General features: G+C 40.8%; 1 protein-coding gene across 15 annotated transcripts in view; it reads right to left on the bottom strand.

The window, feature by feature from the left end:
* CLASP1 (cytoplasmic linker associated protein 1) overlaps window positions 1-24,022 on the bottom strand; it is a 230,265-nt gene that overhangs the window by 180,365 nt on the left and 25,878 nt on the right. For all 15 annotated transcript variants that reach the window (XM_048485913.1, XM_048485914.1, XM_048485919.1 and 12 more), the window contains exon 2: window positions 17,871-18,360. In XM_048485913.1, coding sequence (XP_048341870.1) covers window positions 17,871-18,065 — 195 coding nt within the window. In that variant the 5' untranslated portion in view covers window positions 18,066-18,360. The remainder of the gene's footprint in view (window positions 1-17,870; window positions 18,361-24,022) is intronic.

Below are 24,022 nucleotides of genomic sequence, written 5' to 3'. Positions count from 1 at the left end.
CCAGCTGGTGTGGCTCTTCAGGGCTATAAATTCCTGTACTGAGAACACCCAACCTAGCCACTTCTGTGAAGGATCTGATAACGCTGCAATCGTTTTTGCCTTTCCCAAATCACATCATGTAACATGTATGCTTTCATATCATGAGTTATCACACTGACATGAAGGGACAATCACAAGCTTTGAAATTAAAGTCCCCAGTTCAATTCCTGTCACCACTGGAGTAACGTCCATCTGGCAGTTTGGGCCATTGCCCAAGGCATCGGAATTTTGAGTCACATGGGGGCATGTGAGTGATCTGAGCAATTCTTTCCAATGGGAGCTAAGGAGATGGGGCTGCCCCTTTGAGGGTCCATAACTTTGGCACCCCTGAACCAAACTGCACCAAACTTGGGGGGTGTCATCAGGACCATCTCCAGCTGATACCCTGAAATTTTGGTGCTGATATGTCTAAAAATGCACCCCCTGCAGGCACCAATGACCTGGTGGAAAAAAAAATTTTTGGTCTTGGTGGGGTGGCCGCCCATTGGGGGGGCATCCAACTCAGATTTTGCCCAGGGCTCCAGTTTGCCTCGTTACGCCCCTGACTGTCTCCTCTGGTTGTTCCCAGCAATTAGGACTGGAGACTTGAAAGCCTGTGTTTTAATTTGTTTTTTTTAAGGATTGTTTATGTAAAACCATCTCTGAAACTGTTCATTGTTCTGTCTGCATCCCTTGAAGAACTGAGCAGCAATTCAGTGCTTCAAGCTTTTAAATGTTGGATCATCTTTTAAATTTTATTAGAGATATGTTTTCCAGGTATCCCTCAGGCTGACACAAGAAGGCAGATCGTATCTTTGCTGATTTTTTTCATCCTGAACATTAAGCTAATGCAGGCACATACATATGCATAAGCACGCAAACACTTCCTCAGCCCACTGTAAAAATTAAAAATGTCAAAGAAAAACATTTCCATTCCAGCCTTTTATGCAAGATTAAAGTTAAAGGAAGCCTCAGCCTGAGGTGTGCAAGAGCTGATGCTTATTAATTTTCAACTGCAGTAAGAAAAGAAGGCTAGACACAGACATACTGCATAAACACACAAATGATTTTTTTCTGTAACAACTGGAAGAATGCTATTCTCAAGTAGGTTAAAAAAATTAAACACAAGAGGGTTACTTATGAGTTCTGTATTCAACTAGCTAGTCAAATTCACACAGTTGTAGCCAATGAGTGCATTTCAACATCATTTTCAATGCTTCAAAACCTTGACATTTTAAATACTGATTTCTGTTCTATTTTCAGCGGGGAACATTCAAGTCATCTACCCAGTAGGAATGTATTACTGTGCAAACTAAGCAGACCAATTTATTATGATAAGTGGGAAAAAGGTATTCCCAAATGCATTTATAAACTCATTCTCAATTGTAATCTAATTCATCAGTTGTAGACAGGGCAAATACAAACTGTCAAATTATTGTATTGGCTATGCAGATAAAAATCTGGGCTGATTTTGAAACAAATATAATCCCTGTTGTAGGTTTGGCAAACGGATTGAGAGTATAGCTAAAATATTTAATGAGGGACAGGATAAAGATTGACTGGGCAGGAAAAAAATTAGGAGTGCCCCCCTTATCAGTAGAACAAACCCTTCCTATTATTGAGAACAAGCAGACAAATCAAATCTATATGAAAGCTAGCACTTGGAGAAACTACAGGGTGGGTGCTTTTACATTTTTGTTTTCTGTTAACTTGATTATCGTTAAAACAAACTATCAATGCAATCCTAAACACAATGCAATCCAAACTAGCAATGCAATCTGGGCTCCCTTGTTTAAACACCATTGAAAATAATGCTGTTTGGGGGTGGATTCCAGCATCACTTGTTCAAACTAGGGAGCCCAGATTCTCCTTTTAAATCCATCTTAAAGGGATCTGAGGTCCCCAGTTTAAATAACATTGAAAGTAATGCTGTTTCCCCCAATTGGAGGACTGGATACAACACCATAAAATGTTTTCATAGCAGTAATAAAACATTTTGAAAGCATTTTGAAAATGTTTTCAAAAATATATTTCTGCTGTGTGGCATGGCCCATTGCTGTGTTCAGATTTGTGAGTTGGGGCATGTTCTATAATGTGATGGTGACTTTGAAACGACCTGGTGGAAAAAAAATCATTGTTTGGTCATGGTGGGAGAGGGTGGCCGCCCATGGCGGGGGCATCAAACTCAAGTTTTGCCCAGGGCTCCAGTTTGCCTAAGTACGTCACTGAGGTAAACCAAAAGGTGGTCTGGCAATTATGGCAGCAACCTCTCTAAAGTTGAAAGTGAAAGTACTGGAATCCATTTCTCACTTAGTCATAGCTGTCTTAATATATATTGGGCAAATGTGTTGGTTTATCTTCCACCTTCAAGGCAGAAAGATCAGACTCACCAAACATGGGAGGGATTAGAAGAATATGTATTATAATGACTAGGAAATATCCAACCCCCTACTTCCTAATGGGAGGTGACTTTAATATGAAAATAGGGAGTGGTGAGGAGGCACATGATAAATTGAAGCTTTATATCAGCAATAAGGATGGGTTATTAAAAAGAGCATCTAAAGACCCCATATATAATTATGTGGGCCAAAGATTGATAAAACTGGTTGTGGACCACGGCCACACAGCCCGGAAAACCCACTACAACCAATTGAATCCAGCTGTGAAAGCCTTCAACAATACATTGATAAAACTGGTTAAGTATATATATTGAATGGTTCATTTCCCGCTGACTATCCTGCTGAATACACTTATGCCTCAGGGGAAAGATTTAGATTATATGCCGATTTCCCAGGAGTTGCTGGGATCTATCGCATGTTTCAAAGTTTCAATGTATTATGATAGTGGCCACCTACCCCTCACTTTGAAGGTTATCATTCCAAATTTAATAGTATTGTAATGAGTAGATTTGACCAGGATTTAAGTTAGGTTAATAACTACAGTTAAACAAAGTGGGGGAGTGAGGCTGAAAAGAAACTAATGCAATATATGGTATCTGACTCAGGGAATGATCTAACATCTAATATTGTTAATGCCAAGGAGGACTCTTTATGTTTTGTGAATTATGAAACTTTTGATACATAAAATGAAAAGGAAAAGTGCACCAGCTACTTATACTAAATCTTGGTTTCATACCAAATGCCAGAGGGCTAAGAAAGCAATGAGAGAAACATACGTGATGGTAAGAAATAACCCTACAAACACCCCGATCCTACACTTAAAATTACTCAAAAACTCATATAAGGCACTAATAAAATGGAAAAAAAACATGAGTCTACCCAGAATCAAGAACAAGAACCAAACTCTAATCTGGAAATTAGCCTCTTGTGTTAATAGTAGCGTAACCAGGAATCTGAGTGGTTTCATTTCCCCTTCACTGTGGGAAGAGTATTTCAGCCATTTATATGCCTCTTCAAATGAAATTACCCAAAGAGAGATGGATGATAATGAAATGCCCATGTGGTCTCCAGTGCTTTCAGCTGAGATATGTAGCCTAATAGAGTCAATGAGATGTGGAAAAGCCCCAGGAATAGAAGTGATTCCTATAGATCAGGGGTAGGGAACCTGCGGCTCTCCAGATGTTCAGGAACTACAATTCCCATCAGCCCCTACCAATTGGCCATGCTGACAGAGGCTGATGGGAATTGTAGTTCCTGAACATCTGGAGAGCCGCAGGTTCCCTACCCCTGCTATAGATCATTTGATAAAATACAAAGAATTGTGGTCCCCCATTTTTGCGGCTTTGCTTACAGCAATTGATAGATCTGGGATTATTCCAAAGGATCAGGGGACAGCTGTTATCATCCCCATTTTTAAAAAAGGACATAGAGACCTACCATGAAATTATCGGCCGATAAATCTCTTAAGTATAGTGAGCAAACTATATGCTAAACATTTACTGGAGAAATTGAAAGTTTGGATTAATGCAGAAGAGTATTGTCGAAGGCTTTCACGGCCAGAATCACTGGGGTGCTGTGTGGTTTCCGGGCCGTATGGCCGTGTTCTAGCAGCATTCTCTGAAGATGCCAGCCACAGATGCAGGCGAAACGTCAGGAGAGAATGCTGCTAGAACACGGCCATACAGCCCGGAAACCACACAGCACCCCAATGCAGAAGAGGCTCTCAAGGATGAACAAGTGGGGCTTAGGGAAGCCAGGAATTGTTTGGATCAGTTTTTGGTTCTAAACTATCTTATGGCACAATATGCAAAGAATAACGTATCCTAATTGTATCTGGCTTTCGTTGATTTTAAATCAGCATTCGACATGATATCCAGAACTAAGCTGTGGTCTAAACTGGAAACCATGAACATATATAAGCGATTATTAATGTTGATTAAGGCGTTATAATTTTTTAAATCAATCCTATCCTTGATAAATTTCTGGTTAGAGATAGAAACATTATTATTTCTATTTTAACAGCTGGGACTGACGAGAGGTAACCCTAAATATTGCTAAGTTTGCTTAGTGTTTTTACAAAAGGTTTTTAGAAACCTCCAAATAGGAGTGACATATTCTAAATGTTAGTTTTATTCATTTTACTATATATTGTACTAGCAGGATACCGGTGCTTCGCTACAGAGATTATAAAAAATGCCCCCTCCTCTTCCCTCCCCTCCCTTGCATGTCACCCCTCACTCCCTCCTGTTCCCTTGCATGACACCCCTCACTCCTTCCCCTCCCCCTCCCCCTGCTAGGGTGGGTGGGTCATGTCCAGATGCCCCTCGTATGCCACCCCTCACTCCCTTCCCTTCCCGTGCATGGCAAAAAAACTGAAAGTACTGAAAAATACTAAAAATATGAAATGTACCTGATAAAATTACCCTTGAAGTTTGAAATGGCATGAATTCATAAAAATTTACATACTGGAAAAATACTGAAAATATAAAACGTACGGCATAAAAATACCCTTAAAGGTTGCAATTTAAGGAATTCATAAAAATAAAGATCCTTTAAAAACACTGAGAATACTAAAACATAGTGAAAATATAAAAGTTATCTGATAAAAATACAGTGAAAGTTTCAAATGTAATGAATTCATAAACCCTATTAACTATTTACAAACGGTAGGATGAGTTTCTGTCACAGGATAAAACATTAAAAGGCAAATAATCACCACCCCTAGCTTTGTGGTCTACGTAGCCATACTAATAACTTGTTCAGCATACAGTTTTCATTTCTCCCTCAGATTGTGCTCAAAACTTCCCTGTAAACAATATTCTTGGTTTTTCTCTCTGGTTTAAAGATGACCAAGCTGTCAGGTGAACTAACTCTGGAGAACTCTGAATGTCCCTCTCATTGTTATCATCCCCAACAAAGTATATCTGAAGAAATGACAGCTGCTGATGGGGTCCCATCATGAGGCTTCCTATCCTGTGGTAGACCTGTCCCTGCACTTTGAATGTTGGTATGAAATTGCTCTCTTTCACCTCTTGGGCTCCAAAAGACATAATTTGGAAGCATCCATTGTATTTCCGGGAAGCAGAAAGAAAGTGTTCTGCCATTGGATGCGTGAGAAGGCTGTGAAGAGGTTCAGGGTAGGGTTGAATGGAAGGGAACTGAACTTTACTGCCACTGCAGGACATTCCTGGGGGCTCATCCCGCCACTTCAGAGCATGACATCAAGCACAGGGCGATCGAAGTCCGAGATCAATCACATTGTCTCCACAGTAATCAATGTGAGATCCATATTCAAAAACCGACAAATATTTTTAGTCCAAGGTGATAATTTGATTTGTAATCTTTTTAAATTGTATTTGGCTGTAGCGGTCTGGTTAACATGAGGGTTGTTAGAGGAACAGCCTCTCTATGAACTTTGGGGTGACATTCAGCATACCTCATCACAGCCTGTCTGTGAACTTTGGGGTGACATTCAGCATACTTCTTCACAGCCACTTTATGAACATCTGGGTTGTTTTTCGCATATTTTTCAGCAGCTTCCTGTAGTTGTCTTTTTCTAACCAAATCTGTAAATCGCTTTCTGCGTTTAATCCCTATCCTCCCTTTAGCTGTTTCAACAGAAGGAACAGGTTCGTATGCGGTGAGGAGGTCGGTGGTAGAATCCAGTTGGGCCACAATTGGCTCAATTGTGCTTGTTGTTTGGTGGGCATTATCAGAACTTGTTGATTCAACACATGGAAGTAGAGCATCAAAGTGCCCTTTATTAAAAATCGCAAACTAATTATTTTACTCCCTCGCATCAAAATCCTTTAGCTTTTAACTGTCACCTTTAGAATGTTCAGCGAGATGGCCAAGAGTCTCACCAGTAAATGTGTAATAACTTGAGTAAAACTCAATATTTTGAAAAATCCTTTCTTAGTGAGCACCTAAACCACATAATGAAACGGTGTGCCAAATTTCAACTTTGTAGGTTCAATGGTTTTTGAGTTCTTTTGATGAGTTAGTGAGTCAGTCAGTGGTATTTCGGGTTATAGATATAGATTTTGTTGTAAAATCTGGCCTAAGGCTATAAATAAACACTGATTGATAGAGGTAGATGATTCTTTTCAGGATCGCAGGGTAAGAATTTCTGAATGTTTTCAATATGCAGTGTACAAAATTGTGCAACATAAACCTTCAGCAAAGAAACCGCACATACACTGGCTTCTTTTTACTCCTGCTTTTATTACAGTCCATAAATTCTAAACAGTGCTGCAATGTCTTTGCTGGAAACATTTCTTTGTCAGCCTTCTGCAATTTCACCCTATTAAATCTTAAAGGCAAGTCTCGTGCAATGCTTCTAAAACCAAAATTCACTCCAAATGTGGTCCTTTCAAAGGAAAAAAACATGGTCTTTTTAGCCTACCTTCATTAACCTTAGCTTTCATAGTTTGGGATCAGATGGCAAGGTATTGGGAAGAAGTGTAATGCCTTTTATTGAGGGGCAAAGAATAACACTCCATAGTATGCAAGTTTTGAGATCTTCATAAGTCTTCACCAGGCTGCATAATAGAAAAAATATACCAGGGAAGGAAAGAGAAGATATTCTAGGCCATGATCATAACAGCTCTATCTGAACCCTGGATAAAATACTCTACTGACTCCAGTGGGTACAGGGCTGGTATCACGTTGTATGCCTGATCTTTTGGGAAGAATTAGCAAAAAAATGGAAACCATTGAATTGAAAACACAAAAACCAGCTGTCTATGTAAAGTCCTCTGATATCAGTTGCCGGACACAAGCCCCCTTCTTTCTTTACAAGATTTAAACTGAATGGCAGTCCTTACCCTGACAGTACTGCATGTACATTTTAATAGATACATTAAGTGCCCATATCAATACGATCTACATGGGGTAGTATTAATAATTGTGTCTTTTGGGGTTCTTTTTCCTACAGATAAAATATGCTCTCTTTTGTTAGCTAAATAAAGATGTCCCCAAATTAGATAGTAGACTTTGGTCCATATCAAAATCCAAAAAGGAAACTTCGATAGCCTGACTTTAATAATTTTAGCTTCAAGGGGGAGTTTAGGACTGAGCGATCTAGAAACCCCATTTATTTGTCTTTTCTGGTTTCTATCCAGCATCTTCCACGAAGCTACCGTCATGTCTCAGTTCATTCCAATATCTTTATCGATCATTTCTGATAGAGGAAAAAAGGTTCAATTTCTGCAACTTCATCTCCGTAACAGTGAGAATTATATAACCCCTACCAAAAATACTGCTCTCATCCTGGTTTGAGTGAATGAGGTACCAGAGTTTTTTAAGGAAATATTTTATTTGTATTTTGATACACTTGGGAGGTTAATATCCCTTATAACGCCAAAGAGCCAGAGCCCCTTGGGGATAGGGCAATATAAAAATCAAAACAAACAAACAAACAAATAGGAACAATATATCTGATGCAGGAAAAGGTTGATCTGATGTTAGATTGAGTGTTGTTGTCCCTTATTTCAGGTATCACAGACAAAACATCTATTCCATGATACCCAATGCAGGTAGACACTCAAATGTTTCCATTGAAAAGCAATTCTCAAAAGGAAGAGAAAGGAAAGAGAGACACCCCACCCCCCCCTGGTACCTTAACTCCTCCTCTAAGTATCGAAGCTGAATCCTTGATTAGCAGCCTTGCAGGGAAAGACCTTATAGATGGACTATATTATCAGTTTCGCCAGCCTGGCCACATTGGCCAGGCTGGCAGGGGCTGATGGGACTAGAAGTCCATACGATCTGGAGTGCGCCAAAGGTTCGCCACCACTGAGCTTTTCTTAGCCCTTAATTGTGCTAGAAATCAGCCTCTTCCTCATAAACTTTCTTCTTCTGCAAAGCAACTCAAATGTAAATTATTCCAATTAGCACGAGATGGCAGTCACTTGTTTCCAGATATGCGTTGCCTGCAGCTTCCTTTTAGACAACAACAAATGTTAATCATCTGGGAAGACAATAGTCTGTCCCACATTCATTCAGACATGGTAGTTATTAACACTGATTATTGAGGAGCAGGAACCCAAACGATAAAGAGCTAATTAAAATGAAGGAAAGCTAACAAAAATGGGTAAGCTTGTGCTAGAAGAGGGGAACAGATACCTGAAAGCTTCCTCCTGCAAATCTCTAATCTCCTGTGCGGGGTGGCAGGAACAAACCTTTCTTCTGTTCGAACAACCAAAAAAACGCACATTACAATCCTAAATATATATATTATGCCTACTGGAAGGTTCTTGGAAGCTGTAAGCATTTCTAGACATGGATACCCTGGATGATGGACATTATGAAGCCCCTGATAGAAGCCATAGCGTATTAAGGCCATTTAAGAGCAAATTTCACCTCTATCTAAGGAACTGCTGGTTGGTTTTACAATCTTCACAGAAAGCCACTGACTGTAAGTATATACAGTGATTAATCACCAAGGGAACATGTAGAAATTGTTAATAATACATTCAGAAGAATACATATTTTTAACAAAGAAGAAGAGGATGAGACATCCCCCCTCCTGTAGGAGATCCGCACATACCTTGCCCCTTCCCCCCCTCACAACAAACACCCTGTGAGGTGGTAGGCTGAGAGTCCAAAAAAGCTAAAGGACGGGTCACCTAGAAGCGTGGTGGTGGAGGTGGCTAATCTGAATTTCAGATACCTACAACTCCCGCTTACAGAGCTGAATCAAACCCTCCAGACTGAGTGTGCACCTAGCCACACCACTGGGAAATGCTCATTAGATGTTGGTTTCACCTATTCCTCTTGTTTAAATTGCTTTTCAAAAAAACCCTCTGGAAATGGACACTGCCTGAGAAATCAGCACATGGAATCAGTACATGGAAATAATTCCTTATTTCCCTTAAGTCTACCCTTGATGGGAGTACCTGTTTCTTCCTTAGAAGAAGTCACTTGAAGTTCCAGAGTTATCATGGACTTAAACTAAAAGATATTGATAAACTTGAATGACTGTTCTGGAACTTCTATGGGTGCATCATCCTCATTTAAGAAAAATTCTCCCTCCTCTCTCTCTCCTGCCCCTCACTCTGATACATATGGTCATATTCTCATGCAAAACAAATGTTTGGTAAAGGGGATCAGCGTGAGGAACTGCCAAGCTTCTGCAACAAGATTACAAGATCTTTTTATAATAACAGCTTATGACTCCTGTGACTTCCCCTACCTCAGGGTTCCTCTGTTTTGTACAAGTGAAATATAGTAATGAATGTTGGAGAAGACCCTCATGCAATCAAGGAACAAACTAATGGATGAAGGAGATGAGAAATTTGTTTTAATTCAGATAAATCTTCTATGGTTTAAAGTGAGTAAAGTTCCAACTGAAATTTCAGAATTCTAAGAGATCAATTAGAATTGCTGATGAATACATTTAAGAAATGCACTTGAAAACACATTAGTAACTCAGATTTAGATTTACTGAAATTGAATGGAGCGCAAAAGAAGTAGATGCATTTTGTTTATACTAACTAAAAATGTGCCCAGGACAGTGGTGGCGAACCTTTGGCACTCCAGATGTTATGGACTACAATTCCCATCAGCCTCTGCCAGCATGACCAATTGGCCATGCTGGCAGGGGCTGATGGGATTGTAGTCCATAACATCTGGAGTGCCAAAGGTTCGCCACCACGGGCCCAGGATATCACTCTTATTATGTATGATAACGTACTTTTCAAGAGTTCAGTGCTGTTAAATATTAACAAAATTTTCCAATGTATTGCTGCTCTTAACATTATAGGTACACTTATTTTCTGATATTTTCCCTCCAAAATGTGTCTTATGCTGATGATGATTTATTTTATTAAAATATTTGTATCCCGTCTTTCCCTTGCAGCTGAAAGCAGTTTACAATTTCACATCTGAAAACATTAGAAATACAACGTATCACACTGTGATGGGGCTAAGAAGACAGAAGCACAAAAACCTGAATGTAAAGTGTTAATTCCGCATTAGCCTGATTGTGTAAGCAACAAGCTGGAAGTAGGTGTTATTTTAGAAGTAGTTTGAACTTCAGTCAAGTTTTGAAGGAGTTCAGCTCTGAGATCAAGAAAAAGCACACATTGTTTAGAGTCTGTGAAAGACCTGAAGAAAGCATTGGGGGAAGAGAGACCATACTCTAGCCAGGAAGGAAATTCACTTCCAAGGAGAAAAGAATTCTTAGCCCAGGTTCTTAGAGCACAGCTAGTTTGCTCCTGGACAGAGTGGGTAGAATAGAGTTTATGTCAGAAAGGGCTCATTCTCATGTCAGAAGGAGAAATATTTGGGAGAAGGATTTCCATCCCCGGTTCTTTAGTAGAATTTACTTCAAATACTGTGAGGCAATCCTAAGGTTTGAGAAGTCTGAAGAAAAAGTGAGTTGTGAAATACTCCTTTCTATATAGTCTGGGTGCTAGTTTGGATATAATAATATTATAACTACAGATCTGAGTGCTAGCTTGGATACAATCATATTATGACTACAGATCAAGCTGTCTTTTAAAAACTTCTAAAAACAGCTAACTGTCATCTCTTCAAAGAATTCATTACACAAGATAGAGGCCAACATAAAGAAGACATGAGGTCTAGCAGATGCCAAATGGGCCACTTTTAACAACTGTAACAACCAAAAAGTAGAAGCCAGAACACCACAATTTATATATAAGAACATTTGGGAAGAGACAATCCTTCTAGATTGTGACAAGTTTATAACTCCTCGAATAGAGCTCTAAGACAAAATGGCAGTCAATGTAGCCATTTTTAAATGGGCATGATATGTTTCTATCAATTAACCCCTGATGATAATCTGACCACCATGTTCAGAGCCAGTTGAAGTTTCTGAATTGTCTTCAAGGGCAATCCTGTTCTACCTTACACACAGGAAACAAAAAAATGCTTGCATTCACAAGCCGTCTTTTTTGCTTTTTACTTTTATTTTCCCTCATCCATATTTCTTCAAAAGGCAAAAGCTGAGATACTTCCAATCCTAAACAGAGTTACACTCTAAAACCACTGTGCTAATGCATATGTCATGCTTTTAGAGGGCAATCTGACTATTCAGAAGCAAGCACCATTTTATTCAATGGGGCTTTTCCTCAGGAACATATTCAGAGGATTGCACCCTTAAAGTAGCAAAAATATAACTTAGGTTTGATGAGAAAGTGAATGTAGAATGCATTAAAAAATTTCTCAGGTGTCCAGTTTTTTTCCCCAGGGGGGTGGGATATGAGGAAAAAACCCTCATTTTTCTCATAGTTTCCATTTTCCCCAGAAATTTTTGAAGCAGCTAAAACCTTGTCTCTCCTCCCTCCTTGCATATTGCAATAACTAAGATAAAACATTGTACTTAAGGAGTCTTTCTTCATATGGCTCGAGGACTCAAATTAACCACACACAAAAAACAGATCAAGACTGATATAAATATTTCCACACAAGACATTTTATTTATGCCCTTCCCTCAAAAGTCTACAAATAAGAATTTCATAACATTTTGGCAAGCTGTTAAGATGAGCTGAAAGGTTCTGTTGTCTGGCCTGCTCATTACTAAGCTCAAGTTTTCTTGCTTTATGAAGCCTCATCTATTATGCATAGTTGAAAGCTACTAAAGATGAATATTTCTACCCTGACTCTTTGTATACCCCCACAACCCTCAATAAGCAGTGAGTAAAACACAACACTCTTTGCTATGTGCTGTATTTCCCACAAAGTAAAGCATGAAAGGCCCAACTGCTTCAGTTCTGTAAGTTTCATATTAAGGGTATTCAAACAATATTATCTCTTAACACAGTGCAAAACGTTTACTTGCTTTGCTCTTACTCTCCCTGTGGCACATGCTGGCAATGCCTCCAGGCACTTCTGCTCCGGAGCAGGTTTGTGGAGGATTTTTTAATCCCCCTTTGAATGCCTGAGGATTTTTTGTTAAGTGCCGGTCTCAAGCATACCAAAAACCACATTTCAGCACATACGCTTGAGGAGACACAGAAGATGAGACAGAGCCTCTAGCATTTACAGCCTCCTCTGCTAGGCAGGAAAAAATACTGAAGGAAAAGAATTGGGCCTTCTCGGCATGGAAGCTTGTTTCTAAAGAAGGGGAAGTGACCCGTTAAAAGTTAAAACTACTTCCTGCCTCCTTGCTATTGGTGGAGAAGACACCCATCTAAGATGTCTCCCACCTACAGTAGAAACAGACTTAGCACAATTCTACTTGTACAAGAGCTTCTGCAACAGAGTTCCCATTCTAGTGCCCCAAACTCGCTTCTACAATGTCTTCTGCAAGCAGGAACAGGGCTTGAAACTGCTGTATTTTACATAGTGTCACATTTTTCCACACTTCTGCTTGTGCAAGGACCCTAGCTCATCTGGAAATCTTCTGGTGGATCCAAGCCATCATTTCCCAAAGAAGCTACATCTGGAAGTGTCTACTACAAGTATGGTGGAAGGTCTTCAGTAAGGAGAATGCAGTTTTCATGCCCTGCCCCACTCTGTTCCCTGTTTGTTCACATAGTTCCTAGATCCTGTTCAATTATTTCCACAACGTCAACTCCATCGTGAATTCTTCCAAACACTAATTTTAGTAAGAAAAGAACCTGAATATGAAAAGTGCCTTTTGTGCAAATATATACAATGTATCTTAAGTAAGATCTTGGGTTTTCAAGTCAAAAGTAACTCCGGCTATTTCACCACCCCAGTCGGCAGTGGAAATGTAGGTCAGGAACCCCTGCAGAAGACACAAATTTCATCAGCATATTTGTTCTAAATGCAGGTAAAAAAGAAAAAGTTTGCCAGCATCTTTAGAGAGATGCTATTTTAGAAGTCTGTTTCTGCTGGAGTCAAGCTGGAGAGTAGATGGAAGTGATCAAGGTGTTCCCTCCTGTTTTTCCTTTGCCAATTCTATTGGTAGGAAAAAAGGAATCAAGATTGCAAGAGTTAACTTAAGTCTTCCACTCATGACTATGGCATTTATTTGTTTCTAATATGGATTTAAGAGTATCCTGGGCATTCAGACTAGGGTTGTTTTGTTTTGTTGTTATTTTAATCAATAAAATGATCATATACAGTACATGTGAAAGCAGTAATTTACCATTATCATAATCGTGGTCTTTGATCACACTGACATCTAACAGAACCCCACAAATCTCCTAATTCCAATCACTATGACAACAGATCAAGCTGCCTCTATATGAACTGGATTACTAGACCCTGAAGCTGGGGTACCTACCATGAGGGTAATCCGGAAAACATGGCATCGGCCCTACACACTGTATGCTCTGGAAAAAAATGACTCTCCTTTATAACAGTGTCTGACAACCCTGCTTACCAACTTGGGCAGCCCAAGTCTTATGACAGCATCAGCATTTCTTCCATAAGGAGCCTCCCTCCCTTGGCACATGACAACTACCATAAAGCACCTTTCAGTTCCTTTTATCAAAAGAACATGGAAGTGTTTCTATGTATTTCTAACAGTGAGCAGTCATTCGACAGCTTAAATTATTGTCATACATACGCCACTTTAAACAAAGCTCAAGCCATCTGCTCCATCCCCTTCATTACCGAAAACAAAACAAACCTTCTGCAAAACACAACGCACAATACTGAAGCAGATTTACTCATGTTAGTATTTTTCCCTATGGGTGGTGTCAGTAATATGTAATAGTGCCAGGTTGTGTGTGGGGGGTGGATATTTCCCTATACAATACTTTGGTCCTGTGTGGTTTTAAGTTGCTGTCAGGCCTGGAGAAAACACACATCACGTTAATTTAGAAGAGGTTTAATATATGGAACTGGGCAGTTGAAGTTTTCATGGCACGGAGGTAAGTAACGTGCTTTTAAGTATCTATTAAAGGAACAGATAGTTTGTGTCCAGTCTGTTGTCAACTCTATGTAGTTTTATGTTACCAGAATGGGACGGAATAGAGTCACAGCAGAAGAACCACCAACCCTTAGTAATGAAAGCCACATGCAAAATTTTTGATTTGCAATGGCCATTCTGAGTACTCTTTAAGTCAAAGAAGCAATAAAATCAGTCTCAGATTTCACTCAATACAAGATGTATGATATTCCATATAATATTCCAATTGGCCATGCTGGCAGGGGCTGATGGGAATTGTAGTCCATAACATCTGGAGTGCCAAAGGTTCACCACCATGGCCATAGTGGAATAAAATGGGATGCTTTCTGAAAGCCTAAAGGGCTCCCCATGGAAAAGCTTGTGAAAGGAGCTAGTGAAATAGATCTTCCCCTTAACACCAGTATCCTGCTGCTTGTCCTAAAAGGCTGACAAGGAAACACAGAGGAAAAATCCAGTCAGCCAACACCTTTCATGAGCTTTTCAAGGGAATTCAATCAATACAGTATTTGTTTCAAGCCTAATGTAAAGTTCCTAGGGACTGACATAAAGCACATCCATGCTAGGGCCACAGTGTCTTGAATTTAAGAGTTTTACAGTGCCTTCCTGAACAGATACTCTTCTACTCTCACTGATTTCAATTACTTCAAGCCAAACTACAGGATATGGAGGTGCACCCTGGACCCCCCCCCCCCCCCCGAGTTCTAAACTGGGCTGGCAAGCTACTGTGAGGTTGTCAGCCAAGGAAGCCATCCCATTCCTGATGTAGACTCTCCAGCGGAGGCACACCCCTCCTTGCACCAACCACCTCCCATAACGCTGTTCTGGCTGGCAAGCCTAATGCAGGTTCAGCAGCTGCAGCAACAGCCCTCCCAGTGCCAACCACCCCAGTGCTGATCTAGGTTGGCTGCTGTGGGCTCACCAGCTGAGGAACTCCTCTAGTGGTGATCTGGGTTGGCAAGCCTGGGGACTCACCAGCCAAGGTAGCCATCCACCCACCCTGCCCGAGTCACATTTATGTCATAACCAGCCCTCACAACAAATGAATTCGACGCCTTTGTTCTCAGCCATGGTGACAATAGTCAGTCATGCGCAACAGTAAATTGAAGGGTTTTATCATCAGGACTGGAACAATCTGAATTACCCATAACTTTTCATCTGGAATCTCCCTATTTTTTGCGTGCTTTTCTTTAAATAATCTGTAATACATTCTTTTTTTTCTAGAAAGTATTTATGAGGCAGATATGTTTTTGCATAATATTTGGGGAGGCCGGTCGCGGATTGCCTGCCCCTTCTTGATGGCTCGTATTATATTATTACACCATCCCCGGCATTGCCCTGTATTGTATTTTTGACATTTCTGGCATTGCTGCTCCCCTCCTGGCATTTGGATCAGACGCAATCAATCAATCAATCAGTGTGGGTTTTGATAATGCTACTACTGTGTTTATGGGATTTTAATGTTAATGTTATATATGTTTTTTTATATTCTGTATTATATTTTGTATTTTATTGTTGTATTGCTGCTATTGTGCACCACCCAGAGCCCTTTGGAGGGTTGGGTGGTCTATGAAATCCAATAAATTAATAATAACAATAATAATATATTGCAACCACAGAATCTGAATGTGGGTTTGTCAACACCACTTATCCACTATCTCACAAAAATGAATAAATATAAATCAAGAAGTATCTACAGTAAATTCTCTTTAGTTCTCAAGAGTTTTAATAGGAGGAAAAAACCTTCAAAATTAATGAGAATCAATTTTCTATTTTCAGGTAGTAGAAATGAATATCAACATTCTTGTCAGAAGTTACCAACCATGACTCTAACACTCCTAATCAGAAAAGGAGTTGCTTCCCTCAGAGTGATTTATGGCTTCACTCAAACTTCAACATGAACTATTTGCTAACAACTGTTGTCCGTGCTGCTAAGAATTAGATAACCAAGGAGTTATAAATAGTCTCCATATGGCAGTGACCAATACTTAAAGATCCAAGTCTGTTATTTCTTCAATAAGGTCACAATGAGCAACAGCCAATCCTAGAACTACAGTTTTTTTCAGCAATCATATCTTCTGAACTGCTACTGGTGTTACGTATCTGGTTTCCTCCATACTGGGGGACGGGGGACGGGGACCTTCCTTGATCTGTTAGTCTAAAGCTCTGGCTGCACAGTTGGTGTTTTCTAGTTGGGACAAGTCAGAGGATGCTTGTAATACCCATAACGCCTATAGCAGCACAGAATCTTGAAATACACTGCAGAGAAACCAAAGTCATTTGATACTTCCTGTTTTTTCTATTAAAAAAAACCCAGATAGTATAGCATATCATGCAACTCAATCTCAACAACACTGGACTGCATTTTACAAGTATTTAGTTAAGGGCTGAAAGGGGAGAAAGCTCACTGGCGGAACACATGCTTTGAACTCACAAATTCCTAACTTCAGCTCTTGACATCGCCAGTTAAAAGAATGTCAAGTAGCAGGGTTGGGAAAGTCCTCTTCCTGAATCATTTGAGAACCACTGCCAGGGCAGACAGTACCAAGCGAGATAGACAGTACTCAATCTAGGATAGCTTCACATGGTCTTAATGAATTCATATTGTCAGGTCTACTGCTGCCAGAAACCAATGCCAGTGCACAGCCTGAGTACTTAATGTAAGCTGCCCCAACTATCCTTCCCAGAATTTCTGACTGGGGAAGATACAACAATATTCCCTGACACCCATTTCATATTTCTTGCAATTCAGCTGTCAGAGGGAGGCCACTTGAACCTGCCTCTAAAAGGGCACATGATTCACACAGCAAACCACTCACCTACATTGGTTTCTCAAACGGATCTACCCCACGTTTTGCACAGAGGTAGACTGGGACACTTAAGCAATCTAGGAGCAAGCTGAACCAAGAGGCCTCTGTATAACTGGTAGTAGCTTTGGGACACTCAGCTTGCACCTGCCTGCCAGTGGTCCTCAAGGAACTTTCCCCAGTAAGTTAAAACCAACAGAACACTCTTAACTTTGTGATTCATCTTTACATCACCAGCAGCACCAACAGTGTTAAGTGCAAGATGGAGGTAGAAAAGTGCACAAAATAATGGTATCAGAACAGAGAAAGCTGCATTACATGTCACAGACAGGGAGAGGGAGAACTCTACCCGGGGGGCGCCCAATTTTGGCAGCAGCTTAGAGTTTCTTATTACTACCCTTGTACAAAGCCTTCTTTATGGAGAAAAAGAACTCTTCCAAGCATCTTTGTATAAATAGTTTTATGACTTGATAGTTTGAAGGAAGCTCAGAAAACCAATATGTAATCATTTAAATGCATATCATGCTGAGGATCCTTCTTAATCCAAGGCTGCCAGAAATCAAAAGAAAATATCAGTAAAGTTCTCCACTTGTTCTCCATTCAGCTTTAAAATACACCCAAAGCATCCAGAGTATATAAAAAATGAGGACAGTTTGCTATAGGAAACATTAATCCAATCCAGTACTGTAAGGTTATTCAACTTTAAAAATACGGTGTTCAGGCAGACATTTTGTCTGCTTGTGTTAACTAGTCAAAGCTGAAGTACTTGAAAATACTAGCTCTGCAAATCAACCTTACCTTATAATTGCTGGAATTGACCCAGGAGGTAGCAAGACCATCAACCATTTTATCCAGCATGGTCTGATCATGTTCAAGATCAGCAGATTTTTGTTTATCCGAAAAATAGTCTATCAGTTCTTGGCCAACCTGAAGTCTCTTCCCAACATCCTTCTGCACAACCTGTGCCAAGCAATACTCCATTGTGGGCTCCATGATGTGCTAGAAAAACAGCACCAGCCAACAAAGCTAGAGGGCAGCAGGTTTCAAAACGTCCTACTGCAGATGTACCCTCTAGGTCGCCTCTTTGGTCGATAAAGGTTACCAAGGGCCTGGATTTCAAAGACACGATTCTGGGAATGGCAACAATGCACCATGTGTGTCTGAAGAACAGCTGGCAGGTTATTAAAAGTTCAATTTAAATAACCAGTAATAGATAAATAAAGCAAAGAGTGGGCCAGCTGGGTTGTATGTCCAGGTCTGCAACGCTTCCCTGTTTCAACAGTCCATCCTGCAAGAAAATGTTAAAGGGGGAAACGTTAGTGATAAATTAAAAAACAAAACAAAAATTCAATGGCATGTAGATCCCTCTTAAATATCTTAAGGTTGAAGTGAATTAAAAAAAAACAACAACCCTATTTCTGCACCAGTTCCCTTGCAACTTGCTCCCAGGACAGAAATCCAGTAGACCTTTGCCTAAATAACAAGAAGCTCATGTTCTATGGGACATCAATTCCTGAGGAGGGGAGTATTTTGTTCAAAAACTCCAGCAAGCCACTTGCATCTAAAGCAGCAAGCCACTTGCATCTAAAGAAGTCAACCATATACAGTCAGGTACTTTGCCAGAAGACTTGTTTATCTAAATCAGAAGTTGTATAAATTGAAACAGTCTCCAAGTATTAAATCTATGCAAAGCTCACAGGCAGACAGGAATGGCAAGGTTTTGCATCTCAATCATAAACTGCAATCTTCACTCAGCTGGGCCAGGCAGCAGCTATGTCAGAGTCCAGGAGCTGTGGCCGCTACAGTGGAGCCCCAGAGCCATGTCCGGCCCAACAGTGCTATACTAGAGCTCAGGCACCATACTGGGTCTGGTGGCTGCAATGGAACCCAAACCATGCCAGGCCAAGCAGTGCCTGCAACGGAATTCGACTGCTACAGAGCCCAGTGGCAGCTGCGGTTGACCCTGGCAGCTATGAAAGGCTGGAAATGGCTGCATCAAAGTCAAAGTAGAAGAAGGCTTCGCAGAGGCTGCAACAGAGCCTAGGAACCATGGTGGCCCAGCAAGAGAGGGGGTGGTATTCCCCTCCCACAAATCACATGGCCAGGGATCACACTGACACAAAACGGATAGTTTTTCAAAAGTGGGGAAACTCCAAAGTTGGTATAAACACAAAAAAAGTAGATTTAATTCCCCTCGCTCCGGCAAATAAAAAGCATTAAATGCACACATTCAAATAACACGTCTGCCTTCTGTGTCCTGAGACAGAGGTTTGGGATCACACTAGGCACGGCAGCAGTGATGGGGAAGTGGTGCCAAGGAATGGCAAGCTGGAGGGGAAGGTGGGCCTCCACTTGTCGTATTTGTGGGCCTCCACTTGTCGTATTTGAAAATTAGTTTACAGAGTACTCAATAATTTCATCATGTAAGGGTGAGAACACTACTGGGCTCTACACATGGCACTAACAAAATTTGTCAGTTACCATAAAATTACCACTGGCATTTATTTGAATTATAACCAAAAATATGGGACACATGCATGCCCAAAGCTTCCTATGTTAAAATAGTTTGTGTCCCCATGGTCTCCATTAAAGGCTATGTAACATAGCGACATATTGATCTATTTCAAGTGTGAACAGAACCAAAGTTTGGAACTCATCACAAAGATTTTTGAAATGTACCATTTAATTATGGAGATGTGGGGAACAATAATCACAGACTGCACATTTAGCTCTAACCATTTGTATTTTACTTCATGGGTTTCTTCAGAAAATGTATTTGCTGCCTCTTTAGCAAACCTGCTTGAGTCTGTTACAAGAATACCCCTAGATCAGGAAAACTAGTATTTCCAAAGTGTGACAATCTGCAACCTAAGCATTATGTTGCAAGGAAAGTTCTTGGCAAATCAATTGGACCAACTACCTGCTGAACAGATGAAGTTCAGTGTACAAGACTGTTTTGCTTAGCAGTACTCTCTCATTTTCCCCTGCACAAAATATAAAGCAAGGTTATATGAGGCTAACTGCCCCATTGGTGGGGAAGGGGCACGAATGGCTCTTTGGGGCCAGCATGAGCTCATGCTGGTGTACATGCCCACCCCATTGGAGCATTTGCCAAATGCACCAACGAAGTGGATAACCTGGGAAGTAACGGGGCGGAAGCAGACTGAGGCATTCCCAGGGCAGGAGCCAACAATAGTCAGCTTCCACCTGGGCTTTTCAAAAGGGTCCTATCAGCCCCGTGGAAGGCTGATGGTTGTTGTCGCCTTCCTGCGCCGGCCAAAAATCCTCTGGAGGTGGCAGGGCAGTGTGGTAGCAGTGCTATGTCCTGCCACCTTGGGCTCTAGATAAGACTGCCCAGCACATTTTAAGGTGAGGGGCAACACATTTAATCTAATAAAATAAATAGAAGTACAGCTAATGAGAGAAGGTTGCACCTCTGGTCTTTAGCACAGACAACCAAATTGGTACAATACTCAAAGTTCAAGGTCTCAACAGGATAAGCCCTTCTCACCAAGAGAAACACTGGGACAGTTACACACACACACATACACACACACACTCCCCCAACCATCTCTACCACCTTGGGAGGGCAGCCACACTCTCAGTGCCAACATATTACTAGTTGCACTCAGAACTACTTTCAATGTTGTTTTACCCATTCCATTTGTTGGATATACACAATCCCAAACAGAACAGCTTTGTAGGAGAAGCATGTTATTCCAAGAGCGTCTACAGCAGCAGAAGACACCCTGAGCATATATGTTGTGCGTTGCATGGGATTGGCAGCAACAAGGGGTTTCTCTTGAGTGTATCACCAAAGCTATTTAGAACCGTTACTGATCAACATTCATATAGATGTGTCACATTCATCTACAGCACACCCATAATCTTGTTAGTAACGATAATGAAAAGTATTCCTTTCACACCAAGCAACACATTCCAAATTAAATTCAATATCAGCTTCTGCTGAAGTAAAAAAAAATTCACTGAATATTAAAAGTAACCCTAATTTTTTCCTTGCCCTGCAGTAAATAGGTGCTCAAAATAAAGGTAAACACAGAATGTGTGAAAATGCTACTCTCTTACTAGCAAGGAAGTCCTAAATGTTTCAGCAGTGGTGATTCAACATTCTCTTTTTAATAAGTGATACACCCTCCTGTCTACCACTGATGTTATCTGACCCCTAACCTAGACCTAAGAACACCAATGCCTCTAAAAACTGTTGGTTTTCAGCAGAGTTCTTTTGTTTCCCGGAGAAGCAAAGGAAGCACTGACTGGAGATTCCCTCCATGACAGTGCTGCTGACTCTTCTGTATCATTTTACCAGCAGCTGCAGCCTGGCTATTCCCCTCCCCCTCCATAATGAAATCAATCTCTCTCTCACACACACCCCCACACAGAAACAAATATATCCTCATAGACGGCTCTCTCCATTAACTGGGGCAGATAGACCCTCCCCCTTCCACCAACCACACCCCATATCCTTTCGTTCACCTTCAGGCTCCCAAGGGGCTATATGTATAATATTGTTTGTATGCATACAGAACTCCCCACACACCAAACGACCCTATTTTTATGGCGTCCTTCAACTTAATAGATACATACATATATAAGAAACTTTCTAATAACAATTCTTAAAACTCCCTGTTGTAAAGAAACTAGGCCATATTTGAACAAAACCAGGTCAAGCTCTGTGCAAAAGAGAAAGGGGGGGGAGGGAGAAATCTGACAACTGTAAAGCAAAGCTCTTGCTATGTAAACAGACAGAGCGCACACACACGCACACAGAGACGTCACCCAGTTTAAAACAACACAATACCACACCCCAATTGAGTTCCACATATAAAGCAACACATCTGCAAAGTCAAGTTACTACTTATATACATACATACTTATACCTCCAGGTGACCAATATTTCAGTTCTCTTTCCCTGTTAGTAACTAGGGCATATTCCCCTCATATGCACTGTATTATGCGTAAATGCATACCTTCAAATAACGGGTGCTCTGCTTGGAAAATATGTGCACTGTCATTTTCACACAAAAATGTGACCACGTGTATTAGAAAGATACTGTTATACCTGGTTGGTATGTTCAAATTGAAACATATGAAAATGGCCTGAGTCATATCTACAAGACAAAATCACAGACCACTAGACAAGAATCAGGGCGGACAACGCTAAATTATTTTTTAAAAAATCAAAATCAGATTTTTAAAATTTAAATCAGATTTTTAAATGAAATGCTTTTTTGAGGAAAAATCAATCTAAAGATGGTTTTCTATTCTGTACATTATAGTCCCAAAGTTATTCATCATGAAATAAAGATTAGTTCTTTATTATGTAGCATGAGGCCGAATATTCATGCAATGTTTAAATTTTTTGGTATATGAATTTTCTTAATCCATTCACAATGTCATGCTCTTCCAGAGGTTTCTGTGAGACAGTTTTAGACAGTTTTCCTATCTGGAAGATATTATTACAGAAGTGTGGTTTTGCATTTCTCCAAACTATGAATTTGTGACTGCCGAGAGAACATGATTCTTCTTCACAGCAACGATGTTATAAAATAAACATAATGAGTTGAGAAAAATAAACATAAAGAGTTGAGTTTCTTTTTAAATCGAAGTGCACAGAATCAACCCCTTCAAGTTTATAGGTCTGCACAAGGAGCTCAGTGTGGGGAGGGAGGGACAAGCCGTAAAATGAGAGTGAAATCTTTTGAGCAGAATACGTCACAACTCTGGGATCTTTGTATGTAGCCTGAGGTTCATCCTAATATTCACTCCTTGGAGGAGAAAACATATAATGGCAGCAGGCTGTGAAAGAAACCAGTTTGGGAATGTTATGGAGGTTCCTCTTCCTATGAGTAAAGGCAGCATGCAGTGTTTGCAGAATGCAAACACTGCAGCAAAGAAATGTAAGACCTGGTAGCCCAAATGAAACATCATGAAACATGCTTTGATGAAGATGACAAAAGGAAGATGTCTGAAGAGGCAGGATCTTCAGGTTGGTAACTGTTTTGATTTTCATCATATTTTTTAAAGACTGCCTTGAGGAATTGTCATATGTGTGAAAACTATATTTGTTATTATTAGTGCATGTTACTGTCATTTTGATGCAGTTGTTATGGAGAAATAAAGAGCTGAAACAAGCAAATATTACTTTTTGGGACAGAACTGGGTGGCAGTTTATACAGTAAATAATACTAAATAAGCTAAAAGTGTACCAATTATAAAATAACAGCACTCACCTTTTTGTTTTAGGGGAATGTTTGTAAGATGAACAAGAACAGTGGACTAACCATTTAATAACAGGCTCTCTGTCTTCTTGTGGCAGCAGCAACAACAGGAAGTGCATGTGTCTGAGAGTGGGGGCAAACCCAGCGGATCTCCCCCACACTCACCAGCTCAGAGGGGGAGGCGGACAATGGACCGCAGCCCCAAGGACTCTCCAGGCCACTGGAGCCATCAGAGGTGCCCAAGCAACCCGACGAGAGAGAAGGGGCCGGCGCAAGACCGCTCAAGCAGCGGCTGCCAGCAGAGAAGCCCTGGACTCCCGGCAACCAGGCAAACCCATCACAGCTCACAGCAGGGAAGAGCAAGCCAGGCAGAGCCTTGCCAGGGACTCAGGGGATGGAGTTAGGAGCATCAAAGCCGGAACCAGAGTGGCCCAGCTCTGACTGGGCCGACTTGTCCAGAGGGACAGCCCGGCCTCTGGTGAGGGGGCAGGGCCACGGACTCTTTAAGTTGAGGGGTGGGACGGCTGGAGAGGGTCAAGGGCATAAAGGAGGAAGAGAACAGGAAGGGGGGGAGTTGGTGTTTGGGAGAAGGAGGGAAGGAGAAAAACGCAGAGGAGAAAAACAAACTGTAGAATGGTGGGGGAGAAAAAGGGATAGATTATAGGGAAACAAAGAGAGCCAGGACCGAGAGCAGAGTCCAAGAGGACTTGT

The sequence above is a fragment of the Sphaerodactylus townsendi genome, linkage group LG02 (genome assembly GCF_021028975.2).
Source record: "Sphaerodactylus townsendi isolate TG3544 linkage group LG02, MPM_Stown_v2.3, whole genome shotgun sequence".
Taxonomy (NCBI): domain Eukaryota; kingdom Metazoa; phylum Chordata; class Lepidosauria; order Squamata; family Sphaerodactylidae; genus Sphaerodactylus; species Sphaerodactylus townsendi.
This window is presented reverse-complemented; position numbering and strand designations above follow the sequence as displayed.